The sequence below is a fragment of the Siniperca chuatsi genome, linkage group LG7 (assembly GCF_020085105.1).
Source record: "Siniperca chuatsi isolate FFG_IHB_CAS linkage group LG7, ASM2008510v1, whole genome shotgun sequence".
NCBI classification, from domain to species: Eukaryota; Metazoa; Chordata; class Actinopteri; order Centrarchiformes; family Sinipercidae; genus Siniperca; species Siniperca chuatsi.
The window spans coordinates 30,931,303-30,948,802 of record NC_058048.1 but is presented as its reverse complement, the minus strand read 5'-3'; the positions used below and the strand labels follow the sequence as shown (position 1 = coordinate 30,948,802).

The 17,500-nt window shown below is 43.4% G+C and overlaps 1 protein-coding gene across 8 annotated transcripts in view; it reads left to right on the top strand.

Moving 5' to 3' along the window:
* The window catches only part of LOC122879177 (latent-transforming growth factor beta-binding protein 4), a 104,521-nt gene that overhangs the window by 16,660 nt on the left and 70,361 nt on the right, over nucleotides 1-17,500 (top strand). For 7 of the 8 annotated variants that reach the window (XM_044202985.1, XM_044202984.1, XM_044202981.1 and 4 more), the window contains exons 3-4: nucleotides 1,731-2,568; nucleotides 12,340-12,566. In XM_044202985.1, the coding sequence (XP_044058920.1) occupies nucleotides 1,731-2,568; nucleotides 12,340-12,566 (1,065 nt within the window). The remainder of the gene's footprint in view (nucleotides 1-1,730; nucleotides 2,569-12,339; nucleotides 12,567-17,500) is intronic. The other variant, XM_044202988.1, reaches the window with a different exon arrangement.

The following is a 17,500-nucleotide window of genomic DNA, read 5'->3' as shown; positions in this document are numbered from 1 at the left end:
CTCCTCCTCCTCTCCCCTCCTCCTCTCTCTCCTCCTCTCTCTCCTCTCCTCTCCTCCTCCTCCTCCTCCTCCCCTCCTCCTCCTCCTCCTCTCCTTCCTCTCCTCCTCTCCTCTCCTCCCCTCCTCCTCTCCCCTCCTCCTCTCCCCCCTCCTCCTCCTCTCCTCTCTCCTCCCCTCCTCTCTCTCTCCTCTCCTCTCTCCTCCTCTCCTCCTCCTCTCTCTCCTCCTCCTCTCCTCTCTCCTCTCTCCTCTCCTTGTCTCCTCCTCTCTCCTCTCCTCCTCCTCTCTCCTCTCCCTCTCCTCTCCTCCTCTCCTCCTCTCTCCTCCTCCTCTCCTCTCTCTCTCCTCTCCTCCCCTCCTCTCCTCCCCTCCTCCTCTCCCCTCCTCCTCTCCTCTCTTGTCTCATCTCCTCTCCTCTCTCCTCCTCCTCTCCTCTCCTTGTCTCCTCCTCCTCTCTCTCCTCCTCTCCTCTCCTTGTCTCCTCTCTCCTCCCCTCCTCTCCTCCTCTCTCTCTCTCTCTCTCCTCTCTCTCCTCTCTCCTCTCCTCTCTCCTCTCCTCTCTCTCTCCTCTCTCCTCCTCCTCCTCCCTCTCCCCTCCTCCTCTCCTCTCCTCTCTCCTCTCTCCTCTCTCTCCCCTCCTCTCTCCCCTCCTCCTCCTCTCCTCCTCTCTCCTCTCTCTCTCCTCTCTCTCCTCTCCTCTCCTCCCTCCTCTCTCTCCTCCCTCCCTCCTCTCCTCCTCCTCTCTCTCCTCCTCTCCTCTCCTTGTCTCCTCTCTCTCCTCCTCCCTCCTCCTCTCTCCTCTCTCTCCTCCTCTCTGTCTCTCTCTCTCCTCCTCCTCCTCCTCTCCTCCTCCTCCTCCCCTCCTCCTCTCCTCTCCTTGTCTCCCTCCTCTCTCTCCCTCCTCTCCTGTCTCCTCTCCTCCCTCCCCCTCCTCCTCTCCTCTCCCTCTCCTCTCTCCTCTCTCTCTCCTCCTCCCTCCCTCCTCCTCTCTCTCCTTGTCTCCTCTCCTCTCCTCCCCTCCTCCTCTCCCCTCCTCCTCTCTCCTCCTCCTCCTTGTCTCCTCTCCTCCTCCTCTCCTCCTCCTCCTCCTCCTCCTCCTCTCTCTCCTGTCTCTCTCTCTCTCTCCTCCTCCTCCTCCTCCCCTCCTCCTCTCCTCTCCTTGTCTCTCTCCTCTCTCCTCCTCTCCTCCTCTCCTCTCCTCTCCTCTCCTCCCTCTCCTCCTCTCTCCTCCTCCTCCCTCCTCTCCTCTCCTCTCTCCTCTCCTCTCTCCTCCTCTCCTCTCTTGTCTCCTCTCCTCCCCTCCTCTCCTCCCTCCTCCTCCTCCTCCTCCTCTCCTCCTCCTCCTCTCCTCCTCCTCCTCCCCTCCTCCTCTCCCTCCTCTCCTCTCTCTCCTCTCTCTCCTCTCCTCCCCCTCCTCCTCTCCTCCTCCTCCTCTCCTCTCCTCCTCCTCTCCTCCCTCCTCCTCCTCTCTCCTCCTCCTCTCCTCCTCCTCTCCTCCTCCTCTCTCCTCCTCCTCCTCTCTCCTCCTCCTCTCCTCCTCCTCCTCCTCTCCCCTCTCCTCCTCTCTCCTCTCATCTCCTCTCCTCCTCTCCTCTCCCCTCTTGTCTCTCATCTCCTCCTCCTCTCCTCTCCTCCTCTCTTGTCTCCCCTCCTCCTCTCCCCTCCTCCTCTCCTCTCCTTGTCTCCTCCTCTCCCCTCCTCTCCTCTCCTTGTCTCCTCTCCTCCTGTAGCCAGGTGTCTCCCTCGTTGCCATAACGACGCGTTGTGCCGGCAGTCTAACCGCTGTGTGTGTCGTCAAGGTTTCCACGGTTACCGCTGTGAGTTTTCCACGGCGGCGTTTTCTCCGGCCGGGGCGTCGCTGACCTCCATCCGTCCCGGATCCTCTGCCCACGTCGGACCCCCCACCGGCCCCCCAGATCCAGCCGGCGCTATCAGGAGGAGCAAAGTCCTTACAGCTCGCTCTGGTCCCGCGGCCACGCTAACACCACCTGCCTCCACCAGACCTGCCACAGTAACGAAGACCAGCAGCAAACCAGACCTGAATCCACCTTCTACTCCAGCTGAAACCCACAGCAAAGAGGAGGATGCCAAGATCCCAGACCCTGGTCCTGCTAAGTCTGGAAATGTCGGTGTTTCCAAGGTGCTTCTAATCCAGGAGGAGAACCAAGCCTCCCCAAGAAGTCCGCAGGTGGGACGGAGAGCCGTGAGGACGGAAACGCCGCAGTTTAACCACCCCCGGCCAGGAGACGCCGAGGGGGGGCCGGAGACCACAGCCAGCCTTACAGGGTTTAAAACGGAAGAAGCTCCAGGGTCTGAGACTAAAAACCCAAATCTGGAGTCGCTAGACTTAAAAGGAAGCTGTGAGACTGAAGATAAACGCTTAATCCGACCGTCTGAAATCCCAGATCCGGAGTCGAACTCGAGGCCTGAAGGGGAGGACGGACTAAGTGTGGAGTCCGATCCAGAGCCGAGGGGAGAGAAGAGTGTGGATGCTGGCGTGACGGGAGAGGAGGAGGAGGAGGAGGAGGAGGAGGTGAAGACCGGAGGAGCACGGAAGCAGTCGCTCAGGTAAGACAACTCCTCTTTCCTCCATCTTTGATTTCCAGTAACACTCGTGAGGCGCTGCGAGTTTCTAATCAGCGGTAAAAGTACTAAAACTGTAAAAGACTCTGTTACAAGTAAAAGTCCTGCAGTGAAAGTAAGCGAAGCGTGTGTGAAAATGTACTGAAAGTGTTTTTTTAAAAAGTTAAAAAGTACACCTGCAGTTTTCTGTTGAGGCAGCAGGTGGAGCTGTAATACTGTGAATACTCTGAACAACACACACACTCTTTGCCCAAAGTCCCCAGCATCCTCCGCCCGGCTAAAGACCAGGTCTTTAGACCAGTTAGGTTCACAGCAGAGATAATAAAACATCATTAAATGAGCCTTTTAAAACCCTCGTTAGTTGTTGATTTCCAATATTTTGCCCGGAGACCCAGAAACCAAGCAACCAATCAAAGCACGCTTCGATTAAACCCGACGTTACGTAGGAATATCCGTCACATGAGCGCAATATAAACAAAAATAGTAAAAGTTTAGCCGCAGTAAGACAGAATACAGGCGCGTCAATGAGAGGGACCCAGGTGGGACGGTGAGGTCACAGGGAGCAGAGGTGACGAAGGTGCAGGACTTTAAGTACTTAGGGTCAACGGTTCAGAGCGATGGAGACTGTGGAGAAGAGGTGAAGAGGCGAGTGCGAGCAGGTTGGAGCGGGTGGAGGAAAGTGTCAGGTGTGCTGTGTGATAAAAGAGTCTCAGCAAGAATGAAAGGAAAGGTGTTGGAGACGGCGGCGAGACCAGCGATGTTGGACAGCTTAGAGACAGCGGCGCTGAAGGAAAGACAAGAGGCAGAGCTGGAGGCAGCAGAGCTTAAGATGCTGAGGTTCTCTTTGGGAGGGACGAGGACGGACAGGATCAGGAACGAGGACATCAGAGGGACAGCTCGTGTTAGACGTTTCGGAGATAAAGTCAGGGAGGCCAGATCGAGGTGGTTTGGACGTGTTCAGAGGAGAGACTGTGAATATATTGGTAGAAGGATGCTGAGGCTGGAGCTGCCAGGCAGGAGGTCTAGAGGAAGACCAGAGAGGAGGTTTATGGATGTAGTGAGAGAGGACAGGAAGCTAACTGGCGTGAGTGAAGAGGACGCAGAGGACAAGGTTAGATGGAGGCACATGATTCGCTGTGGCGACCCCTGAAAGGGAACAGCCGAAAGGAGAAGAAGAAGAAGTAAAAACGCTCAAATACATGCAAGCTCACGTTCCTGGTGGATTACTTTGTAGCACGAAGGCAGTTTTTCTTCTGTTCACTCTGCAGTCGTTGTGACGAGGGATGAAATAATTGCTGCTGTAATCACCCCCACCACCATTATGCACCACCCCCCCTGCGTTGTTTTAACAAAGCGCTTGTTTCAGTCTGAACGCCGAACGGAGAGAGTCTGGACCTGAGATGGTACAAGAAAGCAGCATCAACAGACCATTTAGTCAAGTGTACCCCCCCCCCCCGAAATACAGTAACTCTAATTTAGGCTTAATTTCTCCTTAATGGAGCAATACTTTTTCAAAATGTCCCAGAGTATAACATCAGAAGAGCAGAGAGGAAACGTTGAGACTCTGTTTTCTTGTGTAAAAACTGTGTCGACTTTGTATTTGTAGAGAGAAGTCGGGGGTTTTCCCCATTCACTTCAATGTGAAGCGTTTTCCTGTAGCTGACGCTGTGTGTCCACGAGGCCGCAGACGACAGGGAGGTCGCTGTTGAAGGACGTGGTCGTCACGGTGATTCGTCATAATTAGAAAAGACGCGGTCGCACTTATCTGCCGTGACGCTCCCGAGACGACGAGCCGCGTAGATTGTTGACGTATCGTTCCACGTTACGGATTTCTTTTTTTTTTTACAACTTAAATAAAAACCTGTTACTAACTACTTTAACTTCAAAACGCTCTTCCTCCTCTGTGCGTCGAGATGTTTATCCTTTTGCTTCTTTGTGTTTGGGTTTTTAAAAGTGAGAAATGTCACCCTGAATTCAGAATCAGAAACACTTTATTGATCCCCGAAGGGAAACTCTTTGTTACAGCTGCTCGCCTTTACGTCAGTGCACACAGGAGGAAGCACTAGAAAACGATATGATACACTATAAACACTATAAAACAGGTCAGAAAATAAATTAAGTACCAGGTGGGTTTACCGGTTGATGATGATAATATAGTATAATAATACAGTGTAATAATATAAGTAAGTGGTGCATGTACTGTCAAGTTAAGTGCAGCTTATTGAGATTATTAAGATATTGCACAGCAGTAGTGGAGGTAAATAATATCAATATCAATAAATAGGAAAAACTACATATTCCACAGCAGTATTAACACAGAATATTGCACAATTATTCAAATATTGCAGAGATGTTAATGATCCATGTCCAGTTTAGTGACTTCGGGTCATACAGACTGACACTTAGAGGGAGGAGTTAAAGAGTCTGATGGCCACAGGCAGGAAGGACTTCCTGTGGCGCTCTGTGGTGCATTGTGGGGGGACGAGTCTTCCGCTGAAGGCGCTCCTTTGTTTGACCAGCGCGTCATGGAGCGGGTGGGAGACGCTGTCCAAGATGGCGTGTAGTTTACCCAGCATCCTCCTCTCTGACACCACCGCCAGAGAGTCCAGCTCCACCCCCACGATGTCACCGGCCTTACGGATCAGTTTGTTGAGTCTGTTGGCGGCCGCTACCCTCAGCCTGCTGCCCTCAGCCTGCTGCCCTCAGCCTGCTGCCCCAGCCTGCTGCCCTCAGCCTGCTGCCCTCAGCCTGCTACCCTCAGCCTGCTGCCTTCAGCCTGCTGCCCCAGCCTGCTGCCCTCAGCCTGCTGCCCCAGCCTGCTGCCCTCAGCCTGCTGCCCTCAGCCTGCTACCCTCAGCCTGCTGCCCTCAGCCTGCTGCCCCAGCATGCAACAGCACACAGGACAGCACCGGCCACCACAGACTCATAAAACATCCTCAGCATCGTCCGTTATTATAGACGCAGTTAAGTTCGCAACATAACCAGCAGGAGATCTGTGAGATTTTGAGCGACAGAACAGTTTGTCGCATTTGTAGAAACGGAAACTAAAGGTAATGTTTTCTGCTCCGTCACTCGCGTGTCCCGTGAGCAAAAGGAACTTTACATTTTCATATTTTAGGCTTCACGTCTGCGCATTAACGAGTCAGACTGCCGTTCCATCTACAAAGCTGAGGAACACGCGGCCAATCAAATGGTTTCATTTTAAACCCTGTGTCACACAGACTGACAGCTGGAAACATCTGGACGCCGAGAATGACTGCGGAGACAATTCAGCATCTTTTGATTGAGTAATTAGCAGCGGTGGGACGTAGCTAAATACATTTCCTCAAATACTGCACTGAAGTACAAATTCGAGGTACTTTACTTGAGTATTTCCATCTCATGCACTTCCACTGCCCCACGTCTCAGAGGAACAGTACTTTTAGTACATTTAGCTGATAATACTTCACACTTTAAGTACATTTAGCTGATTATACTTCATACTTTTAGTACATTTAGCTGATAATACTTCACACTTTAAGTACATTTAGCTGATTATACTTCATACTTTTAGTACATTTAGCTGATAATACTTCACACTTTTAGTACATTTAGCTGATTATACTTCATACTTTTAGTACATTTAGCTGATTATACTTCATACTTTAAGTACATTTAGCTGATTATACTTCATACTTTTAGTACATTTAGCTGATAATACTTCATACTTTTAGTACATTTAGCTGATAATACTTCACATTTAGTACATTTAGCTGATTTACACTTTTAGTACATTTAGCTGATTTACTTCATACTTTTAGTACATTTAGCTGATTTACTTCACACATTTAGTACATTTAGCTGATTTACTTCATACTTTTAGTACATTTAGCTGATTTACTTCATACTTTTAGTACATTTAGCTGATTTACTTCACACTTTTAGTACATTTAGCTGATTTACTTCATACTTTTAGTACATTTAGCTGATTTACTTCACACTTTTAGTACATTTAGCTGATTTACTTCATACTTTTAGTACATTTAGCTGATTTACTTCACACTTTTAGTACATTTAGCTGATTTACTTCACACTTTTAGTACATTTAGCTGATTTACTTCATACTTTTAGTACATTTAGCTGATAATACTTCACACTTTTAGTACATTTAGCTGATTTACTTCATACTTTTAGTACATTTAGCTGATTATACTTCATACTTTTAGTACATTTAGCTGATAATACTTCACACTTTTAGTACATTTAGCTGATTTACTTCATACTTTTAGTACATTTAGCTGATTTACTTCATACTTTTAGTACATTTAGCTGATTATACTTCATACTTTTAGTACATTTAGCTGATAATACTTCACACTTTTAGTACATTTAGCTGATTTACTTCATACTTTTAGTACATTTAGCTGATTATACTTCATACTTTTAGTACATTTAGCTGATAATACTTCACACTTTTAGTACATTTAGCTGATTTACTTCATACTTTTAGTACATTTAGCTGATTATACTTCATACTTTTAGTACATTTAGCTGATTTACTTCACACTTTTAGTACATTTAGCTGATTTACTTCATACTTTTAGTACATTTAGCTGATTATACTTCATACTTTTAGTACATTTAGCTGATTTACTTCATACTTTTAGTACATTTAGCTGATTTACTTCATACTTTTAGTACATTTAGCTGATAATACTTCACACTTTTAGTACATTTAGCTGATTATACTTCATACTTTTAGTACATTTAGCTGATTTACTTCACACTTTTAGTACATTTAGCTGATTTACTTCATACTTTTAGTACATTTAGCTGATAATACTTCACACTTTTAGTACATTTAGCTGATAATACTTCACACTTTTAGTACATTTAGCTGATTTACTTCACACTTTTAGTACATTTAGCTGATTTACTTCATACTTTTAGTACATTTAGCTGATTTACTTCATACTTTTAGTACATTTAGCTGATAATACTTCACACTTTTAGTACATTTAGCTGATTTACTTCACACTTTTAGTACATTTAGCTGATTTACTTCATACTTTTAGTACATTTAGCTGATTTACTTCATACTTTTAGTACATTTAGCTGATTATACTTCATACTTTTAGTACATTTAGCTGATTTACTTCATACTTTTAGTACATTTAGCTGATTTACTTCATACTTTTAGTACATTTAGCTGATAATACTTCACACTTTTAGTACATTTAGCTGATTTACTTCACACTTTTAGTACATTTAGCTGATTTACTTCACACTTTTAGTACATTTAGCTGATTTACTTCATACTTTTAGTACATTTAGCTGATTATACTTCATACTTTTAGTACATTTAGCTGATAATACTTCACACTTTTAGTACATTTAGCTGATTTACTTCATACTTTTAGTACATTTAGCTGATTATACTTCATACTTTTAGTACATTTAGCTGATTTACTTCACACTTTTAGTACATTTAGCTGATTTACTTCATACTTTTAGTACATTTAGCTGATTATACTTCATACTTTTAGTACATTTAGCTGATTTACTTCATACTTTTAGTACATTTAGCTGATTTACTTCATACTTTTAGTACATTTAGCTGATAATACTTCACACTTTTAGTACATTTAGCTGATTATACTTCATACTTTTAGTACATTTAGCTGATTTACTTCACACTTTTAGTACATTTAGCTGATTTACTTCATACTTTTAGTACATTTAGCTGATTATACTTCATACTTTTAGTACATTTAGCTGATTTACTTCACACTTTTAGTACATTTAGCTGATTTACTTCATACTTTTAGTACATTTAGCTGATTATACTTCATACTTTTAGTACATTTAGCTGATTTACTTCATACTTTTAGTACATTTAGCTGATTTACTTCATACTTTTAGTACATTTAGCTGATAATACTTCATACTTTTAGTACATTTAGCTGATTTACTTCATACTTTTAGTACATTTAGCTGATTTACTTCACACTTTTAGTACATTTAGCTGATTTACTTCATACTTTTAGTACATTTAGCTGATTTACTTCATACTTTTAGTACATTTAGCTGATTTAGCTGACTTTTTACATTTAGCTGATTTACTTCACACTTTTAGTACATTTAGCTGATTTACTTCATACTTTTAGTACATTTAGCTGATTATACTTCATACTTTTAGTACATTTAGCTGATTTACTTCATACTTTTAGTACATTTAGCTGATTTACTTCATACTTTTAGTACATTTAGCTGATAATACTTCACACTTTTAGTACATTTAGCTGATTTACTTCACACTTTTAGTACATTTAGCTGATTTACTTCACACTTTTAGTACATTTAGCTGATTTACTTCATACTTTTAGTACATTTAGCTGATTTACTTCATACTTTTAGTACATTTAGCTGATAATACTTCACACTTTTAGTACATTTAGCTGATTTACTTCATACTTTTAGTACATTTAGCTGATTATACTTCATACTTTTAGTACATTTAGCTGATAATACTTCACACTTTTAGTACATTTAGCTGATTTACTTCACACTTTTAGTACATTTAGCTGATTTACTTCACACTTTTAGTACATTTAGCTGATTATACTTCATACTTTTAGTACATTTAGCTGATAATACTTCACACTTTTAGTACATTTAGCTGATTTACTTCATACTTTTAGTACATTTAGCTGATTTACTTCACACTTTTAGTACATTTAGCTGATTTACTTCATACTTTTAGTACATTTAGCTGATTTACTTCACACTTTTAGTACATTTAGCTGATTTACTTCATACTTTTAGTACATTTAGCTGATAATACTTCACACTTTTAGTACATTTAGCTGATAATACTTCACACTTTTAGTACATTTAGCTGATTTACTTCACACTTTTAGTACATTTAGCTGATTTACTTCATACTTTTAGTACATTTAGCTGATTTACTTCATACTTCATAGTACATTTAGCTGATAATACTTCACACTTTTAGTACATTTAGCTGATTTACTTCACACTTTTAGTACATTTAGCTGATTTACTTCATACTTTTAGTACATTTAGCTGATTTACTTCATACTTTTAGTACATTTAGCTGATTTACTTCATACTTTTAGTACATTTAGCTGATTTACTTCATACTTTTAGTACATTTAGCTGATAATACTTCACACTTTTAGTACATTTAGCTGATTTACTTCACACTTTTAGTACATTTAGCTAATTATACTTCATACTTTTACTGCAGTGAGTTGCAGTGGAGTATTTTCACAGAGTGGTGTCAGTACTTTTACTGCAGTGAAGGATCTGAGTACTTCTTCCATCAGCGTCCCGCGAGGATGTTTTGCAGCAAAACCAAATACCGTGCTCACGTGACACTTTTTTGAAAACGTCCCGTCACGCCTGAGCGACAGACAGCCGCCGCTTTAACGGCGTGATGAAGGCGGTGACGTCACGTATTCCGTGTCTGTAAAATGTCTGAGAAGACGTTTTTTTTTTTTTTTTCTGTCGGCGTGTGAAACCAGATTTCCCTCAGAGTCTCCTCCAGTGTTAACAATCAACATAACCCCCGAGTCAGAGGTCAAAGGTCGGGGCGGGGCAGAGGGCAGCGCCAGGGTCAGGACAGACTGTGGGAAAAACTGACTGTGGAGGGATTCTGGGTAGTGTAGTTTCTTCCATCAGGCTTCAGCATCTCGTGTAAACATGAACACCCAGGTGTTGTTACGGACTTTTAAAAACCCAGAAGGTGTTTACAGAATCCTCTTTGAACCATCTGGAAGAAAAAACATTATATTATGACCAGATATTTGGTCATAAACCTAAAGTACTGGACACATTAACAGTGTTGACCTGACGATGGCGCCAGAACATAACACAAATATCCCGTACCCTTTCAGTTTTATCTGCACGGCCCACCTCGGCGTCGTGCAAACCAGCAGCTGTAACATTCGAGTCCAGATGCACAACAGGAATGAAAAATAAACTTGCATCAGACTGGCGGGCGTCTCTGAGTGTGTGTTAGTTATCGGTGCTGGACTCCATTGCAGATTAATCTGTGCTCTTTGATCACTTTGGGGCTGCTTTTCATCAGACTATTTACTGCCATTTTAAATCATTCTTTCAGGCAGAGGAGATAAATAACCCTCCCACAACATTTCTCTTTTCCATTTTAGAACATCCCTATCGGCTTTCACGCCAGTCGATAAAGTCATCGTCAAATGGCGATCAGCGAACACGTTTGTTGTGTGTGTGCACATGATTGGTTTACAATGCTAACAGCGCCAGATTTACCATCAAAATTAAAGAGTATTTTACTTTATTATTACTGTATTTATGTATTTTAAATCATGTTGTTTGCTGATGCTGTGTCCCTGCTGTCCCATAATTGAAGTAGATAAAAGCAGCTAGCTAGTTAAGCTAATGTTACCTTCATGAGTTGGTTAAAAACACTGTTTCTGGCTGACTTAAAACAAAGATGACCATGCTAGCAGACTGAGGCTAAAGCTAACAGGTCAGGTTATGACCATGCTAACAGACAGGTCAGGTCATGATCATGCTAGCAGACTGAGGCTAAAGCTAACAGGTCAGGTCATGATCATGCTTGCAGACTGAGGCTAAAGCTAACAGGTCAGGTCATGATCATGCTAGCAGACTGAGGCTAAAGCTAACATGTCAGGTCATGACCATGCTAGCAGACTGAGGCTAAAGCTAACATGTCAGGTCATGATCATGCTAGCAGACTGAGGCTAAAGCTAACAGGTCAGGTCATGATCATGCTTGCAGACTGAGGCTAAAGCTAACAGGTCAGGTCATGATCATGCTAGCAGACTGAGGCTAAAGCTAACATGTCAGGTCATGATCATGCTAGCAGACTGAGGCTAAAGCTAACATGTCAGGTCATGATCATGCTAGCAGACTGAGGCTAAAGCTAACATGTCAGGTCATGATCATGCTAGCAGACTGAGGCTAAAGCTAACAGGTCAGGTCATGATCATGCTTGCAGACTGAGGCTAAAGCTAACAGGTCAGGTCATGATCATGCTAGCAGACTGAGGCTAAAGCTAACATGTCAGGTCATGATCATGCTAGCAGACTGAGGCTAAAGCTAACAGGTCAGGTCATGATCATGCTAGCAGACTGAGGCTAAAGCTAACATGTCAGGTCATGATCATGCTAGCAGACTGAGGCTAACGCTAACAGGTCAGGTCATGATCATGCTAGCAGACTGAGGCTAAAGCTAACAGGTCAGGTCATGATCATGCTAGCAGACTGAGGCTAAAGCTAACAGGTCAGGTTTTGATCATGCTAGCAGACTGAGGCTAAAGCTAACAGGTCAGGTCATGACCATGCTAACAGACAGGTCAGGTCATGATCATGCTTGCAGACTGAGGCTAAAGCTAACAGGTCAGGTCATGATCATGCTAGCAGACTGAGGCTAAAGCTAACATGTCAGGTCATGACCATGCTAGCAGACTGAGGCTAAAGCTAACAGGTCAGGTCATGACCATGCTAGCAGCATGAGGCTAAAGCTATCAGGTCAGGTCATGACCATGCTAGCAGACTGAGGCTAAAGCTAACATGTCAGGTCATGATCATGCTAGCAGACTGAGGCTAAAGCTAACAGGTCAGGTCATGACCATGCTAGCACACTGAGGCTAAAGCTAACAGGTCAGGTCATGATCATGCTAGCACTTTGTTGTTGTTTGTACTCCATGTATATGATGTATTTCTGTGTATATGACTTTGTATGTGACAGTCTGAGGGAGGCCCAGGCGGTGCTGCTGAGGAAGACTCTGTCACGGGGGGGAAGAGGAGACAAGATGGCCGCCCTGCTGATGAAGCACATTGAAAAGGAGAGGAAGAAACTTCTCACTTCCTCCTCTTCTAACTCCTCATCAACATCATCATCCTCAGTAAAAACCAGCGTGAAGACTTTCCACACTCAGAAGGGCCAGTACACCGTCCACGTCACTGCACCCACAGGTCAGTCGATGCGTCACACACATAATTTATCAGCTACAAAATGTTTATCGCTTTAAACTAAAGAGTTTTCGAAAGCTAAAATAAGCTCTGTGAGACTGTGTTTATGCACAGTGATGCTTTGAGCTAACATCAGCATGCTAACATGCTCACAGTGACAATGCTTACATGCAGGTATAATGTTTACCGTGTTCACCATCTTAGTTTAGGGTGTTAGCAACATTTGCTAATAAGCAGTAAACACAAAGTACAGCTGAGGCTGATGGAAATTAGTTTATCAAATTAATAATGTGACCTGATGGTGGCGCTAGATGAAAAGTCAGAGGATCACCAAAGTTATTACAGTTCATCCCGAGGGGAACATGAATGTGTGCCAAATTTAAATTAAAAGGGGGGAAATAAGAATGCTAACGTTACCATCTGTATGCTTGCTAAATTAGCCTGTTTGCTAGTTAGTGCAGGTTGAGCTAAATACAAAATGGTTCACTGTGTCATAGTAACACAGTTTGGACACAATTTCTATTTATTCTGTTTACTTTGATTGCGAACTTTACCTACAGCATAGTCTGTGTATAAAGATGGACGACGACGCGTCTCCACTTCCTCCCGTAGACTGTAATGAAGCCATAATATCCCGGATACGGGGGGCAGCCATCTTGCGCCGGTGACGTCATTTGGAGCCAGAGTCTGCGCAGTAGTGATCGGGGGCGGAGCCGCGGTATCGAGGTCCCGACCACACACCTGGCCGACCCAATCGCGAGCAGAGCTCAGCTGTCAATCATGACGTGAAACCCCCTTTTTATTACATCAAATAACTAATTAGAACCAAACTTATCAGAAAATTGAACACTTGAACAAACAGCAGCGTGATAAGAACGACCTAAACTGACAGAAACCATCTTTGGGAAACATTTATTTGACATGTACTTTCGTTTTTTTTAGTTTGGCTCATGTCCCCGTCCGCTAACATGGAGGGGGCGGGGTTTATGAGCTGTACTGCAGCCAGCCACCAGGGGGCGATCCAGATGTTCTGGCTTCACTTTTAGGGAGCCGACATGTCGTCCATCTTCATATACAGTCTATGACCTGCAGTCACAACACAACAAGCTAGCTTAAAAAACAAACAATAAATGCTAGCTGGTTCCCAGCCTCCCTGGAGTTAGCCTGTTAGCTCTGTTTTTAGCCTGGTTGGTATTTAATGAGGATTAAAAGATAGATTTAAAGATTAAAAGTTAAGTGATTCGATTTTTATCACGGCTAAGCATTCATACAACATTCCTGTTGTTGTTGTTGTTTATCTGGTGGTGGCGGGGTTAAAGATTCGAGAGCAGACGTTATAATCAAGCTGCCTCGTGTTTGGACACGCTAACACGAGCTTGCAGTGTATTTAACGCGCATACCACAACACATGCGGTCATTATTTTGGATAATAACTAGTGTTGTGAAGCTGATATGGCGGTGCTGAGAGATAAACTGTACGTGTACATGTCTGTCAGCCATACATTGTTGGGGAAAAAACAGTCTGGCGGTGATTTAATGGAGCTGGAATGCCTGTTTTTTTTACTGTGTGTGAGCTTCAGATAAGGTGAATGTTAATACAGTCTCGCAGTTCGGCCTTGATCACGGTGATTAGACCAGTAAACAGTTCCTGCGATTGTCCAGCCGTGGAGAGAGCTGACTGATTTTAGTACAGCATTGATGGAACAATGGAGGAAATTAATGATAATTTCCGATATGACGTTATGAAGTGTGGAGTCGCGGTCATTAAATATGCCTCGCTCGCCTCGTATCTTTGTTGGACAGCGTGTGTCTTCTGTCTTTGTGCCATAACGCTGGTTTGGTCCTCAATCATTGGGTCTACAAGGCAAGATGAATTTATCTGTAACCTGTCGACAACAAGGCACTGCAAAGTGCTTTACATAAGACTTAAAAGGCATTAAGACAAGATATAAAAGAACCACTAGGCAATATAAAAAGACACATAAATAGAAGATTAAAATAAGATTAAACAGATAGTCCCAGGTTTAACTTAATAAAATGCAACTGAGAGTTGGGGCAGACCTGCAGTTTTCTGGGAGTTTGTTAGAATAAAAACTGAACGCTGCTTCTCCAGGTAAGCAGACCTGATCCCAGACCACCTGAGAGGTTCTGGGCGCTTCATAACGGAGCAGAAATAAACCATTGAGTGCTTCATAAACCAACAGCAGCATTTTAAAACTCCTTGGCACACAGGAAGTAACTGTCAAGATCCGAGAACTGGACTGATGTGGTCTCTCCTGGTCTCTGAATCAGCTGTCTGATCTGATCAGCGTTACAGTAGTCGAGCCTACTGAAGATAAACAAGTTTTTCTAAATCCTGCTGAGACACAAGTCCTTTTAAATCTTGATATATTCTTAAAGTGAGAGTCGGCTGATTTGTTTTTTGAGTCCAGGACTACAGCAACATTTCTGGCCTGGTTTGCGGTCTTCAACGTTAGCGACCGAAGCTGAGCTCTGACTCTCAGACGTCCCTCTTTGGGTCTTTGAGTGAAGCATTAAGACACAAATGCGTTGCTTGCAGGTGGAGCGTGTAATGGCGACGCTGTAATAATGCGCGCAGTGTTTTTAAAGTTTGTTCTGCTTCACACTGGTCACTGTGTGTCTGCAGTCAGTCAGGACGTGAGCTCATAGACAAACAGCAGCAGGAACAACCGGCCTCTATTCCACCACAACACCTCGACCCCCCCTCTGCACCGCTGGGATCCCCGAGGGGGGTCCGGGGTCACAAGGACCACTTCTGTCACGCCGTTAGATAGGACTTGTTTCCATTTAGCCCCAGTTTGTGTCTCAGTTTATCTTTATTCTATATTTTCATGCACAATTACACGTTTATACTGTATGACTTGTTGCGTGTCACATCAGACGTCACCGGGTGTTTATCGTCGGTTGCTTGGCTCTGCGACAGAGATGTAATGCTCATATATCAGAATCAGAAATACTTAATTGATCCCCGAAGGGAAACTCTTTGTTACAGCAGCTCGCCTTTACGTCAGTGCACACAGGAGAAAGTACTAGCAAACAATATGATAAAATACACTATAACACAGGTCAGAAAGTAAATTAAGTACCAGGTGGGTATAAGTATAAAATAATATAAGTGTGAAGTACCAAGTGGGTTTACCGGTTGATGATGATAATACGGTATAGATGCAATGTAATAAAATAAGTAATAAGTAGTGGTGCAACAGCAGTAATGGAGGTATGAATAATAAATAGGAAAAACTACATATTACCCAGGAGTATTAACACAGAGAATATTGCACAATATATCAAGTATTGCAGAGATGTTAATGATCCATGTCCAGTTTAGTGACTTCGGGTCATACAGACTGACACTTAGAGGGAGGAGTTAAAGAGTCTGATGGCCACAGGCAGGAATGACTTCCTGTGGCGCTCTGTGGTGCATTGTGGGGGGATGAGTCTTCCGCTGAAGGCGCTCCTTTGTTTGACCAGCGCGTCATGGAGCAGGTGGGAGACGCTGTCCAAGATGGCGTGTAGTTTACCCAGCATCCTCCTCTCTGACACCACCGCCAGAGAGTCCAGCTCCACCACCCCCAATATCACCGGCCTTACGGATCAGTTTGTTGAGCCTGTTGGCGTCCGCTACCCTCAGCCTGCTGCCCTCAGCCTGCTGCCCTCAGCCTGCTGCCCCAGCATGCAACAGCATACAGGAGTGATCTTGGTCCAGTCCAGTTTATTGTCTAAGTGTACTCCCAGGTACTTGTAGTATATGAGAGGAACAAACTGGGGCTAGGGGAGGCTAAGGTTAGGGAAAGATGGTGGTTTGGATTAGGGCTGCAACTAACGAAGATTTTCATTATCGATTATCCTGGTAATTATTGTTTCGATTAAACGATCTACAATACAAGAAAACAATACCTGTCACAATGTCCTGCAGCCCAAAATGGCGTCTTCAGATGTCTTGTTTTGTCCGAACAACAGTCCAAAAAACAAAGATACTTAGGTTTACTGTCATGTAAGATGAGGAAAAGCAAAAACATTTGAGGAACTGGAAGCATTAAATGTCATTTTTGTTTTTTAATAATGACCTAAAAACACTATGTGGTTAAAGTTCAGGAACAGTTCCTGTCACGGTTAAAAGAAACCAACATTGACTGTGAAAGCCGTTTGTTTATGGAGCTGGCTTTGTGCACGGGGACGTTGTTGTGTTGAAACGGGAAACACGAGCTGTTGACACTAAAATATTATTCTATGCTGCAGAATTAAGATTTCATCTCACTGGAACTAAGAGGACCAAACCAGGAAAACAGAGCCAGACTGGGTGTCCACATACTTTTGGCCCTAAAGTGTAATTGAGACAAATTTAGACATTCAGAGGATGAACCCACATGATGTTAGTGACCCCCTACATCTATTAAATTAGCACTTACAGGACGGTTCTTGCTTATTACAACTTCTAACTAATAACTCTATGCTAACCTCCCCGCTGAAGTTATGTTTCATGCTTTGAAAGAAAACAAATCTTTTAAAAAAAATAAAACCCGGTGAAAGTCTGGCAGGAAATCGTAATAACTTCACAATAAAAGCCACCCGTGTCTGTCCAGTTGAAGTCTTTTAATGTGAAGCAGTTAGCATTAGCATTAACTTAATCCAGCTCTGATCCGACCTGTAGGAGAGTGAACAGTGAAGCTGAGATCAATCAAATCAAACTACAAACAGTAACACTGGATTACACGCTTTCCTGTCGATCCCTTGTGTGTGTGTGTGTGTGTGTGTGTGTGTGTGAAGGTAATCTGAATGCAGCCTGGGAATGGCGGACTCCGCCACTAACTATAAAAACATCTATACAGAGAGCTAATTACTGAATGTTAAAATAAATAAAAAATGCTGACCAGAAATAGCATCAAAAACTGGGTTTGATTTCATGAAAACATTTA